This window comes from Parus major, chromosome 4, assembly GCF_001522545.3.
Source record: "Parus major isolate Abel chromosome 4, Parus_major1.1, whole genome shotgun sequence".
Taxonomy (NCBI): domain Eukaryota; kingdom Metazoa; phylum Chordata; class Aves; order Passeriformes; family Paridae; genus Parus; species Parus major.
This window is the reverse complement of record NC_031771.1, coordinates 24,877,398-24,895,205: the sequence shown is the minus strand read 5'-3', so window position 1 is coordinate 24,895,205 and position 17,808 is coordinate 24,877,398. Positions and strand designations below refer to the sequence as shown.

Below are 17,808 nucleotides of genomic sequence, written 5' to 3'. Positions count from 1 at the left end.
TTGGACAAGGCCCAGAACTCCACCACTCTTCACACAAAAGAGAAATTTTCATATTTGTGTCAACTGAAGCAATCAGACAGGCTGTCCAAGCACAGAGGTGATTTTGGTTCTCTCTACTCAGAGATGCAGAGTCCTGAGATGCTGCAAAGTATTTGGCTTTGCAAGGCATACCACCTTTACCTAACAGAAGTAAGGTGCTGAGCCAGGACAGAATCCTTCCTTTCCTAAAGCTTTAAGAGGCTCCAAGGTTCTATCTTCCACTGTAACAGGAACCTGTCTTCCTACCAAAACCTGTGTACGTGGTGCACTTATGTATTAGCACATCCACCTCCAATGGACTCCCCTTACCACATAACCATCCCACAGGTTATGATGAGAGTCTTCAGCACAGCTCTAGCCTGCATTTTCATGTCACAGAGCATCCTGCACTGCTCTGCAACTCCTACCTGCCACAGCAACCAGACGAGCAGCCACTAAGACTCCCTCTTCACTTTTACCTGGCTTCCATCACAAGGATGATTTTCTTCTCATTGTGATCCATTTGCCTCACAGAGCAAAGGAGGTAATGCAACAATTTACTAATATTGCTTTCAGAAAGCCATTTTCTTTTCAAATGGCATCACTTCAGCTAGGATTAATTGCAAAGAACCCACAAGAGAGTCCACAGCTACTCAAGAGATCAAAGCCCTACTTATAGCACAAAAAAACCATTAAAAAATTAGAGAAGGCTGGGAGGTAGCTAACTTGCCTGAAAAGGGTTGTTGGGAGAAGAGAGAGATGAATAGTATATACTTGCAAAGTTAGTAAGAGGAGTCATGGAAAGACCATGGATTGACTGAGAACTGAAGTTTGATTAATTTGAGCTAGAAAGATTCATATGTTTTACAATGAGGACAGATAGCTGTTAGCACAAGCTACAAAGGGATACAGGCTTAGCACAAGAGGATGACTCAATCAAAGAAATCTCTCTCCAGAAGTTGTGGACCAAATGAAGGTTACAGACCTGCTGCAAGGACCCCTGAACCAGTTCTGACACCATACTTGCCACAAGAGATTAAACTGCATAATGTTAACAGACCCAGTGGCCTGAAATCCTATGAAAGTACATCACCATTACCTCTAGCTCACACACTCATGGATCTGCTCTTCTTTTCAAATAATAAATAAATACTATATAACCTTGTGCTTCTTCCCAACCAATTGTTTTGCCTCACTAGCACTGCAACTATAACTCACTAACAAAGAGAATAGCATCTCTAGAATGTCAATGATTTGCAATTAACATTTTGAACAGCAGGGTGTTGCCCAACTTTCTTCCTTAATGTAATTTTGATTCCTTATGTATTTACTGTAATAGAGGAAAAAAACAGTTCTCAGTTTTAAAACTCTGCAGAGCAAAGAAGGAAGGAAATTTGCCAGGTAATATCTTTAGTCACACCACCGTGTGCGAAAAAAACTTGGTTTTGTCTCTATTTTGTCAAAACTCTATTTTGTCTCTTTGCTGTTTTATCTTTGAACAAACAAAACAAAGATTGACAAAAAGGAAAGGGACAATCTGTTTTTTTAAAGGCATTAATCAAGACTTTTCTAACTTAGGTCATTCCAAGTTCAAGAAAACACAGGACACCTATGGCATTAGCCCCCATTTTGGATTTTAGTTGCTCATTTTACCCTTGATCAATGGGAATACCATGGAGTCTTCCAGCAGGGTCAGAAGCACCAGGGAATTCTTCGGGAAAAGCTCCCCTAGTACAAAAAAACTCATCATAGATTCTGTCTTCTGACAAAAGACCCTCTTCAACACCTGCAGAGATGCACAGGGACTTTTGTACATCCAGCTTCAGCAAGGTCAGCCTCTGCAAACCGCAATGCTGAGAAACACCCCAAGTTAGCACAGGAGGAGACAGCCCTGCAAGCAAAAAATCCCTCAGCAGTGCTGTGCTCAAAAGGGGCAGAGAACAGGGAAATCAAAAAGGTTTACCTGGGCTATTGGCATAAAATAAAACAGCTTTACAAACACCGAGCAAGGTCTGCTTAAGATTCCCTGCTTTCCCTTCAACACCCTTACAGCAAAAGCCTTTTACAAATATTCAAAATATACGCAGGCAGCATCATAACCAAATCCCCTGGGGGCTGAAGACATTTTCCAGGTCAATACACTTATACAGCTCTGAGAAACAGGCTCTGCCAGACTGACTTACTGTGACTCCAAAGGGCACAGTAGCTCCTGCCTGACCACTCCTCTGACTTAAATATACCAGACTCTGAAGAAGCAGTGTTTTGAAATTTAATACACAGGGCTCGGGAAGCTGAACTTAGAGCCTGAGTAATCGGCATGGATATTCAATTATCATTAAAATTAATAAGTAGGACAACAACCAAATCCCTGGATGGGTTTTGATTATCTCAGTCTGGGTATTTATCAGAATTACTATGACACACTGAGTCATTGAGCTCCGGCTGACAGGCACAAGTCGCTCCCCAGCCCACTGGAGCTTCCTTCCCATCAGGACATCCAATGGCAGGAAGAGACAAGTACCACACAAGAAATTAGATGGGTATCTGAATCTGTACAAAAAAATTTGCTTTGGTCTAAATTCCATTCCCAAGTCAACTACTCATTTTGTTCCTGTTCAGCAGCTGTCTTCTGCCTCACTAATTCTGCAGACTAACAGCAGTCACTGCTTCTGCAGGAAAGCACCAACCTCCTTCCAGTCACCTACACAACAATGTACCACTGATCACAACTAATTTATTTCCTGATCATGTGACAAGACAGCTCTAGTCATGGACATTAACCAACAATTCCTTTCTAAAACTTCATCATTTTAAAGTTGATTTTCCCATCACTACAGTGAAAAGCAAGGCTTTGCCCAATTACTATATTAATCAACATCAGTAATTTCAAGAATGCAAAATTAACTCCAGAATTGGCAGAGATATTAAAAGTATGTATGTTCCCACTTTAACTACACAGAAAAATTCAGTTATTGAATCTTTCATCAAAATAAAAAGCAAAAGTAAACCAGAGGGAGATTATGTAATGAAGTAACTTTATCTTACAGGATTATACTTCTGGTTATGATTTTAATTGTGCAGTCTAGAAGGATTTGTGACAAACTGAATAATCTAGCATTATTGTAATGATTTGTAATCACAACACTGGCTACGATTTATGAGCTGACTTTACATTTGCACTGCAATCAACTAAGGAAGTCAGTACATGACCTACAGTTCTAACCACTTAAAATCATGTCTTGCAAGGAGCTCCAGCAGCCCCCCAGTTTGGAGGTTTGAAACCGAGGCAAAGCTCTCAAGTCTATCTTTCAATTTCTGAAGCAAATAAAGCTAAAATAAAACAAACCTCAACATCCCCAAGGCCTCTGAACACAAGACCAAAGGTCATATTTTTGCTGTCCCTTACTGTTGACTGAACAGGGAGCAAGCCACGCTGAGCAGACATCATACAGAGCACAAGTTACTGTGATGACCCTCAGCTTTAAGTGACATATTTTAAGAAGGACCTCCAGGCTCCAGCAGGAAACCAGGAGAATCACATCAGTGCTGCACCTGGAGTCTGCAGGCTGAATATGCTAAAATCCCTGTGCCCTTGTCCAATCCCCACTCCCCCAAATTAAAATATCAGGTCCCAATGAAAAAGGCAGCCAACACAGACAGAAGTTTTTCTGAACACCTGGAGGAAAAAAACCCACAAGTTCTTAAATCCTCCTTCTCAAAAACTGGCAATTTCTCCCCCACACTTGGTATAGCTGCTGAGTACAATTAGGTCTTGGGGTTATTATCCCAGAAAGAGTGGCACCTGTGCACCACAGAAAAACTCAAATACCTCAAAAAAAAAATTTTGAAGAGGACTTTCAATAAATAAATATTTTAAGAAGTCCTGTCATCACCTCCTCTCCCATCCTGCCCTCACTCACCCGTTCTTGGTCTATCTCACAGCCTAAGTGAGGCAGGGGAGGGGATGACTTGCACTAGAGGAACACCAAGCAGCTCTTTCTCACAGCTGAGACAAAACTGAAAATGGATTAATGATAAGAATATCTCAAATCATAGCAAGAAATATCCAGTGCCATCTTCTCCTGATAACTGCATCTTGTGTACCACAGTCAACACTGTCAGTATCATGGGAAGAATCACTGAGGTCATTATAGGACAATCTCTGAAGACAAGGATCAATCACTTGTCCCAAAATATTTTTGCTGAAGTCAAATGCGAGTTTCTGCAGCATGAAAATCCAGTCCTCCCTCCACTTCGGAGCCAGAAGTCCTGATCTTTGCAAGAAAGCATCCTAAGGAGAGCAATTAGCCACAGAAAACACACATCTTTACGTGATTCTGGTTTATCTTATTGCAGCAACAGTAACAGATCTACGTGACACTTCCATATATCGTTAGTTCAAATAAATGGAAAACAGTAAGTTCCAGGCTTTAGTAGTGGGGAACTTCTCTAACAATTTAAATACATCCACTTTTTTTGACATGGTTTTTTTAATTGATTTTTTTGACTCCTCATTTTGTAAAGTCAATAATTAAATATAATCAAAGGAGTTGCCTGTCACTTGCTTGAATAATTATGACAAAGAGAAATAAATAACAATACATAAGCTAAATGCTTATCAAAGATTTTTGGTAAGAACCAAGTATCTAATGATACTTTCCTTCTTGGAAAGCAGCAAAAGGAAGCAAATAAAGGATTGTGTGGAGGTTCCAGCCTGATCTGACAGACCCAGGCTTTAGAAAGCCACCAGCAATCTCTACTCCTTGCCATCATCACCCTTCTGTGAGCTGTGCCAGGGATGCCCAGCTCAGCAGGCAATTTCTTCTCCTCCTCTTCCATCACACCATACTGATCCACAGTCCCCACTCTTCTCAGGGGAGCTTGCATCCTTACCAACCCCAGGGCCCAAACCTGCCTCCTCCCTGGAGCTCTTCCATGGGTTATTCCTTACTAAGACCACTAACACCACACAGGGGTAGGTGAGGATCAAACTAACATGCAAGTTGTCATTTACTCTTAACTATAAATCACAACTACATCACATATGTGTCTTCAGTAAATCATCTTGAAACAGAATTAAGAATCAGTGATGTCCCATTACACATGGAAGCAATAACTGCTCTCTACCCTAAACACTCACAACTCCCCTCAGGACGGCAGAGTCTTTATTTTTTGAGACAATTCTGGTAGTTTTTTTGTTTGTCTCCCCAAATTCTCTGTCTTGGTAAAGAAAGCAGCAGCCCAACCGTGTTCTGCAATTCCTTTCTACTCACTGTTCATCCCATGGGGTGCAGAAAATCAGGCACAGCAGCCTGACAGCAGACAATATCACAGTGGTATCTCAGAGATGACCGATAGCCAGATGTCACCCACATTCTCCTCAACAGAGCTTCATCGCTCATGTTGAGGAGCCTAAAGGCTGGTGAGAGGAGCTACCACTTTTCTTTGGAGCAGAGCTAACACAAAAGCCTCCAAAGCATGATTTGCATCCTAGTATACTCCTCATATTTAATCTCCAATCTGTTTTGCTACAGTATTTTCAGCATTAAAACAACAGACCTCATGGGTACTGTTGTAGTTGCACACACTAAATGATATATAGCTCAGTATGCTTTTTCACTCAAAATGAAGATATCTAAAGATAAATTAAGACTAGCAACCCAAAATATATTGGGGCAAGAAGGGCTTTGAAATAAAACACTGGCTTTTTCTTTCAGTAGCCAAGAACCCAGTCCCACCTTCCCCTTTCACATGTGCATGTAGCTTTCAGCAGCTGAAAAACACCCTGTTTTTCTGATCAGGACAAGCAAACAGAAAATCCTGAATGATTCCCATTAATAACCTGAAAGTTTGTTCTAACAATCCTAGATGTTCAGCTGCTGAAGTGTTTCTTAGCAGTAGGATAACCACATATCAGGACTTGGCAATAAAACAGCAGTCAAACAGAAAGCTCTCCTTTCAGGTTTCAAGTTAGGGGAAGGGTGTTCAAATAAGCCCTCTAATTTTTATTGTCTTCATTCACTGTGTATACACAAGGCAATGGCTTCCCATGAAGACAAAATAGCAGCTTCCATCTTAACACTATTTTCAGGAATTTTGCATTTAAAATGTTCTCTTTCTGGACACACCTACTATGTGTTTACTTTTCTGAAGCTAGCATTCATTTTTTTTCATGAATTTTTGGGCTGGCTTTCCTGAATGAGTAACATAAAAAAAAACCTAAAAAAAAATCAAACAGGTCTGCATTCTTGAATTTAGGTACAAAAAAAAAAAAAAAAAAAAAAGAAAAAAGCCATTAACCTGAGGAAAAATATATTCTGTCAAATGGGGCCAGTGCATTTGAAGTCTTATAAAAGGATTATGCAATTAAGTGATAAGTAACCCACTGATACATATATTTGGCACATGAACCAGTAAGAAATATACTTCAACAATTCATAAACATAAGCTGTAAAATCCTACTGCATGTTTTAAAAACCCTGGGCTGTTGCATATGCATTCTGTAATGGTAATATTTTATTCCATATAGTTTCAGATTTTCCATGACAGAACTACATTAATACATTTTAATTGTATGGTTACTAACTGTTGGATACCAACATTTCTGAAATTGGCACAAAAGTAACAAAGAAAACAATGGTTTTAGAAGATAAAGCTCTTCAAAGCTCTTTTATCCCCCAATGTAATTCCTAGACAGTAGAGAAAAAAAAAAGACATTTTAGCATAAAAGGAGATTATTGTTTGCCCAATGATCCTACGTGGAGGAACCTAATGCTGACAACAGTATTTACAAAATGATATACTGAAGGATCAACCTTTATTTTTTTCCTGTGTAGAATACATTATTCCAGTAATACAGTTCTAGCCAAGATAAAGATTTGCTTTATTCTTAATCTCACTAGTATTAATTTATTTTACAGTACCTTAGAGTACTCTAGGCATTTTAGATCTGCTTTAATAAGACCTACACCTCGCCAGATGCTGCTCCCAAATAAATGCTGTTCTATGTCAACAGCACACAAACCAAAGGGCAGCCAGCTGAGAGGACAGGACAACAAGAGCAGTCCCAAATGCAGCAAAAAGATTAAACTTCAGATATGAAAGGAGATATGAGAGAGGACATGAATAAAATGGTAAGGATATACAATGAGTCTTATATAAATATACTCTTGTCCAGCACGGGGGCCTCTGCTTTAAAAGCAGATACATACTGCAACTAATACATTGCAGGTATCAAGAGTGGATCTTAATGCAGTCTGCTGAATGAGTGACAGTAACTTGATTTTAGTCAGGCTAAGATTAAAAAAACAAGACAAAAAACAAACAAAAAATTACCCCCCCAAAAAAAGAAGAAAAAAATGCACACCAGACTTCAGAGGGAAACAGAAACAGATCTCATCCTAGACAGAGTCAGGAGAAGCTGTCAGACAGAAGGGCTTCAGACTTGGGCCTGCAATAGGTCAGAACACACCACCTGGTTTGCTCCCCCAGAAAAGAAGAATTCTGCTTGACCAGAGTAGCAGAGACAATCCGACCTGCTGTCAGAGACCTCCTGTGACAGAAATCCCACATCTGCCCCACACACCAGCCATTAGAAGCCGTGTTCCATCAAATTTAACCTGATCCAGTTTAGATGAAACAAATTCTGTTTCTCTTGTCCTACTCATTGCAAACCTGGATGAAAGCTTTCTCCCTTCTCTAGTGGCTGTGGGCCAGTCCAAGACTCTGTGCTACAGCCAATTCCATCAGCCTTCTCACACAAGATGCATTTCCCCATTGCAAAGCTCATCTCTTCACATTCAGACTGCAATAACAAAGCTTTGTGAAACAAATGCAGCTCTACCAGCACCACTCAGCAGGGAAATCCACCAATTGGGACAGTGGTCTGCTGGCCAAATTCACCCTTCATGGCAGTGCCCTACTCCCAATGAACTCCAGCATCTTCATTCTCACTCTGGGGCTTTCAGAGTTGGGAACATGAAGTCAGCTCTGTTTTAAAACACAGGTTAGTTAAACACCACAAGGGTCTCATACAACTGCATTATTAACTTCTGGAGTTTATTCCAACCCAGAGCTCAAGCTCTTTTGTTGGAGTTAGGCTATACAAAACAAGCACACGTGACTCTGGAACACTAAGCAGGCAGCACAACCAAAAGAAAACACATCACCATGTCCCCATGGGATGTGTAAAAATGACCATGAAGAACCAGAGAGTCACAGAGGACAGAAGTTTTTATATCTATATATATCTATATCTATCTATCTATCTATCTATCTATCTATATAAATTATACATATAAACATATATAAAAATTATATATAATATGCAATATCTATATAGAATTTACATATATATAGATATTGCATATTACCTTAATAAATCCTAGTGGGGAAAAAACATCCCATATGTTTCAACTCTTGAGCTCAACATCATCCCACACATGGTTCATGTAAAATTCCTTTATTCTGTATATAACAGAAAACATTAAGTACTACTGCTTGGGTTTGGGTTACGCCATTTATTTCAAACCCTTAGATGTGCAGTATTGTTTCTTACTAAACCATGCATGTACAAAAATGTGAACATACAAAGCAGCCAAATTGCAGGCTTTTAGGGTGCCATTAACATTGTTTCAGCTATTCAGTATTACTTATTTCCATCATGCTTCCTGCTAATGTATAAATTGGATTCTTGCACGTTAGCATATGTGCTGGTTTTGGCTGGGACAGAGTTAATTTTCTTCATGGTAGCTGGTGTGGGCTGTGTTTTGGATTTGTGCTGGAAACAGCATTGATAGTTCAGGGATGTTTTCCTTACTGAGGTTCCACAGAATCAAGGCCTTTGTGGCTCTCACCCCATCCCACCAGCAAGAAGGCTGAGGGCGCACAAGGAGTTAGGAGGGGACACAGCGGGGACAGCTGATCCCAGCTGGCCCAAGGGGTGTTCCACACCATTTGGCATATGGAGCATAAGGGAGCAGGGGAGAAGAAGGAAGGGAGGGACACTTGGAGTGATGGTGTTTGAGTTCCCAAGTAGCACTTACACGTGATGGAGCCCTGCTTTCCTGGAGGTGACTGAACACCTGCTGGCCCTTGGGAAGTGGGGAAGGAATTCCTTGTTTTGCTTTGTTTGCAAGTGTGGCTTTTGCTTTACTGGTTAAACTGCCTTTATTCCAGCCCATGAGTTCTCCCACTTTCACCCTTCTGATTCTCTCCCCCATTGCACTGGGGAGAGGGGCATGAGCAAGCAGCTGTGTGGGACTTAGCTGCTGGCTGGGGTTAAACCACAGAGCACATCCCTCTGAATTCCTTTTCTACACTGGTCACAGATGAGCGGCAGCATTTGCAGGGAAAAAAACCACAGGCTGCCAAAAGTACTGCCCTGAAAATGCCAATTATAATCATAACTACATGACACAGCTCAATGGTGCCAAGAATCCTCCTCTTTTCACTATCCCCACCCCTCCCCCTTTATTTTATTTCTATCCCTGAGGGCAATCACTGCCTCCAATCCAGGATTCCTGTGTTAAATCTCTATCTGAACTAGGACTGACGAAGAACAACAAGAATATCTTCCGAAATCATGCTGAGTAATCTAAAACTGCTGTTATTTTTAACTTTGAAGAGGCAGCCTAGGGTACTTGTCCTCAAATAAAATAAGCCAGAAATGCTGCTTGGAAAAAAAAAACAACAACCCCCGCCCCACCAAAACAAACCAAACAAAAAATCAAGACCACAAATATCCTACATAAATGAGAAGCAATGTATAATCAGTCTAGCTGAATTTATCCCCCAGCTTTCAGTATTTGGCCTTACTAACTACTCAAAGGAGGGGCAACTGCTTTCCTTCTTGCTGTTCACATGCAAGAAATCATCCAGCTCCCTCACAATTCATTTCAGAAAATGAACATCTCCACAGGACCAGGTTCTTCAGCACATATTTACTTTCCAGTCTGAGCCTAAAGAAAAAAAAAAGGCCATCACATGGAGCTGTGCAATGAGCCACAGCACAGAACCAATACCCCAAGGACCAGAGAGACTTTCCTGTTGTGTGCTACAGCAAGTTCAGGAAAATCTGTGTGAGGTGGAAGAGATGGAAGAGAACCCTTTGGGCAGGAAAACAAAGCAGGTGTGCAGCACTCATTTAGACAGAAACAGAATACTTCTAATCTGTAAAGAAAGAGGTTTTAAAGTAACAGTGAAAGAAGGGAGGGTCTGAAACAAGTAAATCAGCCCTATAATAGACACTGGAAAAAAAATCAGACATAATTGCTGAATAAACCAGACCAGTTAAAGAAAGATTTTATTTTAATCAGCAACTTGGTTTTCCACTTGGCCTGACCAGGTAAAACTGCACATCATGGGTTTGCAGGGTGCTCTGTAGCTTCTGTCCCTGCTATGGCTTTGCAGCAAGTTGAAATGCATGACACAGCCTCCTGCCAAATCAAGGGAGGGAGAGGATGCAATACAGCCTGCAAACACAGCCTGACCTCACCTGACTATTTCTGTCACAAATATTCCTGGTTTTGTATTTCACACATTTTTCTGTATTTCACAGATATTTCTGTTTCTCCTTCCTCTGCGAGCTTCCACATGATAGAAATGCGTGTTTAGCACAGAGAAGCACAGGCAGTTTCTGCAGGTCAGAGCTGACCAGGGTCACAGCCATGCACAGCACACACACAAACCTCTGATGGGCCCACTCTGGGCAATCCTAAGCAGTGCCTCAGCATTCAGTCCAGAGGTAAAAGATTTTGCAGGCCTGCTGTACAAGCCTTTAATAGAAAACCTGACTGGTTTTGTTCATGTGCTTGGAGGGCTTCCTACTACACAAGAGGGACCAGACTTTCCTGATATAGCCTCTGGTAATTACAGTAAACTCCTTCAAGTTAAAACAAACTTACAAGAGCTGCACAAAAGAAGTCAAAATTGTCCCTTTGGCATGTAATAACAGGATCAATTCCTAACTTGACTATAAAAAGGACAGCATTTTCCATGCTGACCATGCTCTTTTGTCAGGGAGTGAGTCCCTTTTCTGAGCTCCATGGCCACGAGGACCTCACAGGAACTTTGCTCACGCTTTAACAGATAAAATGCAGGTTTAAGAGATGACTGCACAACTGCTGCAAGTTGCTGAACCCACATGGGGCAGCCAGAAGCCACACTGCTGCAATTTACTTATCCTTCAGGGAAAAGCAGCAGAAGAAATAAGAATGTCCTTGCCCTGCTCAACAGCTGGTTCTTCACACCAGGAGGCATTGTTTCAAAACCCAACTTGGCCATAGCATATTTCAGTCATCTCATTCCTATGCATCCCTCAGTATTCCTTCTGAAGGAAGAGGGGGATTTTTCTTACCTTCCATGTGCGTGGGGAATGTGAAGGCCAACGAGGCTGCATGGATAATGGCCACCACCCAAAGCAGTACCAAATAAGTGCCTCACCAGATGAAGCACTTCGGAGGACACCCTTGACTGAAGTGCTTGTGTCCCTTCCCATAAAACCCACTTCTCACAAGAGGAGCCAGCACACACTGTTCAGCAGTGGATCAAGGTCTGATCTTGGGGAGACTTAAGCAGCTGCAGCGCTTCTTCATTTGAGATGACAAGCACGAAACAGGTCTACCTTTAAGCCTGATCTGTCTCCAGGCTGGAGAGTCAGTCTCCTTCCCATACAATGCTGCTTTCATTACCCATGTTAGATCACATTTTCCCATTGTGTTCAGCAAAAACGAGGTGAAAATGAGACTAAACAAGGGCAGCTGGACCTTTCTGAAGCATGCAATGTTTTAAAGATTCAATACACAAAACTTAATATGGCACACAGCTATAATAGAAGTTTAGACTATGATATCTACAAAGGATCTGCCAAAAACAAATTCATTTGGCTTGCCTAGAATTCTTATCCCAATTGTCTTGGTAGGGGCTTTTTGTGGGGTTTTGTTTGTTTGTTTTACATGTGGAAATCTGTTTTCAAAATCTAGCAGCTTGAGCCTTTGTGATATGAAGATAATTTCTCCGAAGCACTTGCATACAATGCCAAAGACTAAACACTTGCTTTTTTTAACAGCAACTGTGCCCCATACAGTCTCCTAATTCTAACAGTTCTGGTTCTAAGAAAAGCATTTAAGTTCAATTAAGATTGTAATAATAATTAAAAAAAAAAATTAAAAAAAATCAAGTGGAGTACCAGCAACACAGGAAGAGTACCAAAGTATCTTCAGTTGGAACTGCACCACTGTTGAAAAGTGATTGCACTCCACAGGATCCTGTTCACAATAATAAAACACCATGCACCAAAAAGTTTACCTCAGAATATGGTTTGCATCTACACACTCTGGTGTTGCAAAGTGTGACACAACCTGACATTTTTGCTCCTTTCCTTCATGGGGGGCTGTGCAGACAGATACAGGGACCTTGAAAATTTTCCCTAGGAGAACATCCTGAGATAACAAATCGGTATGAGAATGCCTCGAAACACATGAGAATGCCTGTCTCTGATGTTAATTAAAGCTCCCTCCTTTTCCAAATTCAAATCCTGAAGTGAGAGTGAGTTTAAATACTTACATTAGGTAAATCCTGTAAAAAAAATTAAGCAAAGAGTGCATAACTGCAGCGTAGCTGATTGCAGAGCAGATACGGCAGCTAGAGAAGTAACTCTGGGAAGACCTTTCTTAGTACTTATAAAATACTGCAAATATATTAATGAAAAGAAAAAGACAGTTGAACTAACCTCTTGGATTATTATGATGTCCCATGAAAACAAAGAAGATTAAGACAAGATTTCTGGAAATTTGAAAACCAACTGCCTAATTCACTTTTAAATACAAAGCAGAAGTCAATTAAAGAAAAAAAAAACTTTTCCCTGTTGAGTCAGTAACCTTTAATTTGGCATTCCTGAGTGTACTTCTATGTGCTCTTTGGAAACTGAGCTTGTAAATATAGAAAGGTTTCCCTAAATAATGAAAAGATACAACTGCAGCTTATGTGTAGGATAGTTAGCTTTTCATTTACTCATCTATACATGCAGATCCAGAAGTATTCTGAACTTCTCAGTCCTGTTTTCCTACTGATATTCATTTAAGGACATTGGGATGTACCAGAGGATGTTCAAAAAGTTAAAAAAAATAAAATCATCCTTTAAGAAATGGATATTGGGATCTTTATGGTGCACCATGGCACCAAAATACTGCTCTGCCAGCACTGGTTATTCTGGTTATTCTGATGCCCACACAAGCAAGCAGAGTAAGTTTTATTCTCAGCTTTAAATCAATAGATTTTTTAAAAAAAGGTTATAGACTAACTGTAACAGGATTAGATCTTGGAATGAATTGAAAATAAAATCAGATCCCTGTGTAGCTTTCACATCCCTGCTGTAGTGCCTGTAAACATGCAGCTTGAGTCTCATACACATGCAGTAAGGCTGCTGTTTCTATAACCTTTCACCCATACAAAATATACGGAAAGACAGACTTTAATTTACTGTCAATACACATATATACATATGCATATATATATATATATTTATTTATTTTTTTTTCAAGGTTGGCTGAATTTTATATAAACTCCATCTATATATAACAATCCAACTGGAGTCCAAGACAATTACACAGTCTGTTTCATCTGGTGACTAAAATTCTGGAATAACACATTCCTGAGACTTGCTCTGTTGGAGGGCTCAGACATGCAGCATTTCTAACTTAGGACGCTTTCTCACCTCACACAGTGCTCATGGCTTTCAGGAACTGACAGGAATACCCAGCATGGTGCAGAAATCAACCTTTCAAGACTGCACCAAATCTCTGTCACAGTACAGCTTTGCAGGTGCCCCAAACCAAAGACCAAAAATCACAGCCAAGACTGCTCACCGTCAGGTCAAGCAGATACACTGGAGTGGGTCAGTGCATCTAAACTCCAACATTTATTTCAACTATAAAATCAGGAGGCCAGGTTCTTTCAGCTGCAGCATCACAAGAATGGGTCAGGTTGAAAGGGAACACAGAGGGCTCATCTGGTCCAACCTCTCTACTCCATCAGGGCCATCCCAGAGCACACAGCACAGGATCATATTCAGAGGGTTCTTGAACTCATCTTCAGTGAGGGAGACTCCACAACCTCTCTGAGCAACCTGTTACCCATACAATAACCAAGTTCTTCCTCATGTTCAGGTGAAATTTCCTGTGCATCAGGTTCTGCCCACTGCCTCTCGTCCTATTGCTCAGCTCCACTGAGCAGAGCCTGGCTCCATCCTCTTGGAACCCACCCTTGTTGTCTCAGTTGTCTCTTTTCAGGATGAACAGCTCTTAATATAGGCAATGGTAAGAGACAGAGGCTCCTCAAGGTGCTCAGAACCCAGCTCCTGTTTCAGTGTAATCAGGTCCAAGAACTTTACCATGAATCTGAGATGTATTTGTGAACAGCCTTGTTCATTTAAAGCTAACAGTCATCTTCCAGATCCTGCTTTTCAGAAGATAACTTCCAAAAAATTGTGTTCCACATTTACCGCAAAGGCTCAAGAAAACATCCAAGAATTTATAATTTAAGAGAAATTTAAATAACCACATGGATTTTCTTGGTGAGGGGGGAGGAGGCTGACTCATGATTTTTTTTTAATACTTGTAGCTGGCTCTGCTGCAAAAATAAATCAATCCCCTAGCCATACAGCTCCATTTCTTCAGTCACAGTTTGCTGTTTTATTTATTTTTTTCCCTCCACTGCCGACAAATCACTCTAGAGAGTTTTTAAACCCAGTAGTCTACTTTCCGGATGGAAGCAATTAGTAAATTCTGAGAGAGAGAAGCAAACAAGCAGAGACTTACCCCATTTTTTGGGTAGGCTATCCATCCTAGATCTCCCATTACTGTACGTGAGTCCAGTAAATTCACTGAAAATAAAAGAAAAAACCTGTTAAAGATGGTCAGATCACAAACTTCAGCAGATATTTCAAGGTGTGGATGGCTCTGGTAAACAGATTGTTTATAATTAACCAAGGAAGCCGGATTTCGGTAAAGCAGAATAACAATGCAAGAACTCCTAACAATGAGGTCATACAATGAAAATAATTCTATGTATGCATTAGCTTATTCCTTTGAGACCTGCCACAGAAACCAAGTTGCAAGTGCACTGAACATCTGTAAAATCCAGATCCTTCACATTCTTAGGACCTTGATCTTCTGGGGGGAATAAGTACAGCATGCACACTGTGTGTTTGTGAGTATGCACAAGACATACAGTATATAGGTATAAAAATACAGTCACAAAAATCTATGCATGCTAATAAACACATTTCTTCTAATGTGGCAGGTATTCTTTGCCATAATCAGGCCCTTAGGACAAAAATTAAACAAGAATTTAATTTTTGAAGTATAATATGTACAAGTATTAATCTCATCAGGAATCTGTTATTTTCTTCCTCTTCCACATTTTTCTCCAAGTCTTTGACATCTTCATTGTAAGCTATGCAAGGGATTTTTTTTTTCTTCTACACACAAAAATTCATGAGTAGTTTTAAGTCACACAAGCAACAAAAATTTACATTAAACAGACAAAAAGTATTCCCAAGTTTGTAACATTTTTTTCCTCTCCTATTACCTGAAAAGTCAGAGGTGACTAAACATCCGCAAATTTAACTCAGCTAAGAAAAACTGTAGCGGCTTCTGGGGTTGAGCTTTCACCTCCTGCACCCAGGGTTCTAAATCTCCCAGGCAGAAGATTGCCTCTGAATCATCGATTGCCATCCAAAGTCTCAATTTAGGAGCAACTTTCGTCTACCTTAACAGCACACTTCATCAGATTACAACAATCACTCAGCATATTTGTCTGCGTAAGACCTCACTTTTTGTATTCATGTCCTTCCTGAAAAGGCAGTGACTTTCCTGGGTCTTCAACTCCTGACCTCCACCCTGTGTGCTCTTTAAAAATCTCACTGCAAGTTTTGGTAATTGGACTTTCAAGACTATCTAGCACATGATTATCTAGACCAAGAGCAAGCCTGAAAAGGGTGCTGAGGCTCTGTGCTCTTTCCTTTAGAACTGCAATGATGTAGGTACTTAAAGATTGCAACAGAAGAAAAACAAGCAGGTTGCATGCACAAATTTGAAGAAGGCACATATCATAACGAACCCTCAGGGCTAGAGCATTTATGGAAGCACAGTAAGAAAATCCAGAAGTACACTAAACAGCAAAGCTTGCTCCTTTAAAATAATAAAGAATATTTAAAACCACATGAAGACTAAGAAATTTATTTAGTTTGAAAGAAACCAAAGTTCTCTAAATCAATTTGGTCTTTATCATTGTACTGCACTGAAGGCTGACTGCTGTAGTCCCTTGTATACCAGGCCAAAACACAAAAAAATACAACACAGAGTTCCCAGATCTGGCAAACACTTGTCTTAAAAGTGATTTGCCTACCCAGATATTTTCACAATGTATGCAAGTATTAATGCAGGACACTATCACAAGGCACACATGTCCTGCCTGGTCAATGAAATTTTTGTGATGTTGAGCAAAACACATTTGGTGGCTCAGGGTTTTTATTTCTGGATTGCTTTCTCCTGCCAGGAGAGGAAACAGTTGGAAGCTGTCAATGCTACCAAACTACAGGACATGTGGTGGAAACAATGCTCAGAGACTACACTGGACTATATTCACAGTAAGTAAACATACAATCAGGTGGCTTTCCACCCCAGAGCCCATGCAAAATAAAAGTACTGTATCACCTACCACTAGGTATGTCACCCAGTGTCACCATAACCCACATGTAATGCCCAGTCTTTCCCCTTATGAAGTCTTCAGGTAAAATGGTCATTAATTTCTCCTGCTTCAGCTGAAGCCAAGCACTGCCATCCAAGTGCTCCTGAACTACACTGCATTTTCTTGGGATAAAAAGAATGACCCTAAAATACTCTTCAAATTAAGAGACACCTAAAAAACACGTCCCGTATTATAACTGTATACTATTTTAAAAAGCAAGAGACAGCAGTGAAGTTGCTAAAATGGCAGGTTTACTCAAATTCCTTCTATCACAATCACTGTAATTAAACTGTGCAGAACAGTATATTCCTGTCGTTAAGTTGCAATGGATGCAAAACAAGTATTGATCTACATTGTACAACTTAATTAAAAGTTGTCCTGGAGATGCTACTAATGAATGTAATTAGATGCTGTGTTTGATGTCACAAGCTTCTTCATGACATCCTAATTAAGGAAAAAGCAGAAAAAGTGCTTTATTCAAACATCAGATCATAAAAAGAACATGATACAACTAAATATTGTATTATCTTTCTATCAATGACAATTTTTAAATTGCTGTTATTAACTTCAAATTCAAAATAATTTTCTGCATATGAAAAGATAATACAGCCCATTCAACTCTAAGTCAAGTCAGTGGGAATCTTCTGACTAGTGAGTCAGCTAGCAGAGATGAATACTAAATCCTCAGCTAGAAAAGACTCAGTTCTTCTCGTATCCTCTCACATCTGCATAGACTAAATTAACAGGATGGAACACACCTTTTGACAGGCACCATGCAGTAACTCAAAACTCAAGGCAGGTAAAAGTGAGGAGTGACTTGAAGCTGTCCCTGGGCTGCTGTGGAGAGCAGAGGTGCTCCCAGCACAGCTCTGTAAGGCACAGCAGACACAGACTGCCCCACAGGCATCTGCTCGGGGCTGCTTCCACACTGTAGCATCAGAATCACTGCACTGCATCGATCTGCTCTGATGAATATATTTAGCCAGTAACCTAAACCACCTCCAAGGACAGAGATGTTTTGCTTTGAGAAGCCCCAAAATT

At 40.4% G+C, this 17,808-nt stretch overlaps 1 protein-coding gene across 11 annotated transcripts in view; it reads right to left on the bottom strand.

Annotated features, from left to right (window-relative positions):
- Window positions 1-17,808, bottom strand: part of EPHA5 (EPH receptor A5) — a 194,097-nt gene that overhangs the window by 164,217 nt on the left and 12,072 nt on the right. For all 11 annotated transcript variants that reach the window (XM_019006391.2, XM_015624693.3, XM_015624695.3 and 8 more), the window contains exon 2: window positions 14,835-14,899. In XM_019006391.2, the coding sequence (XP_018861936.1) occupies window positions 14,835-14,899 (65 nt within the window). The remainder of the gene's footprint in view (window positions 1-14,834; window positions 14,900-17,808) is intronic.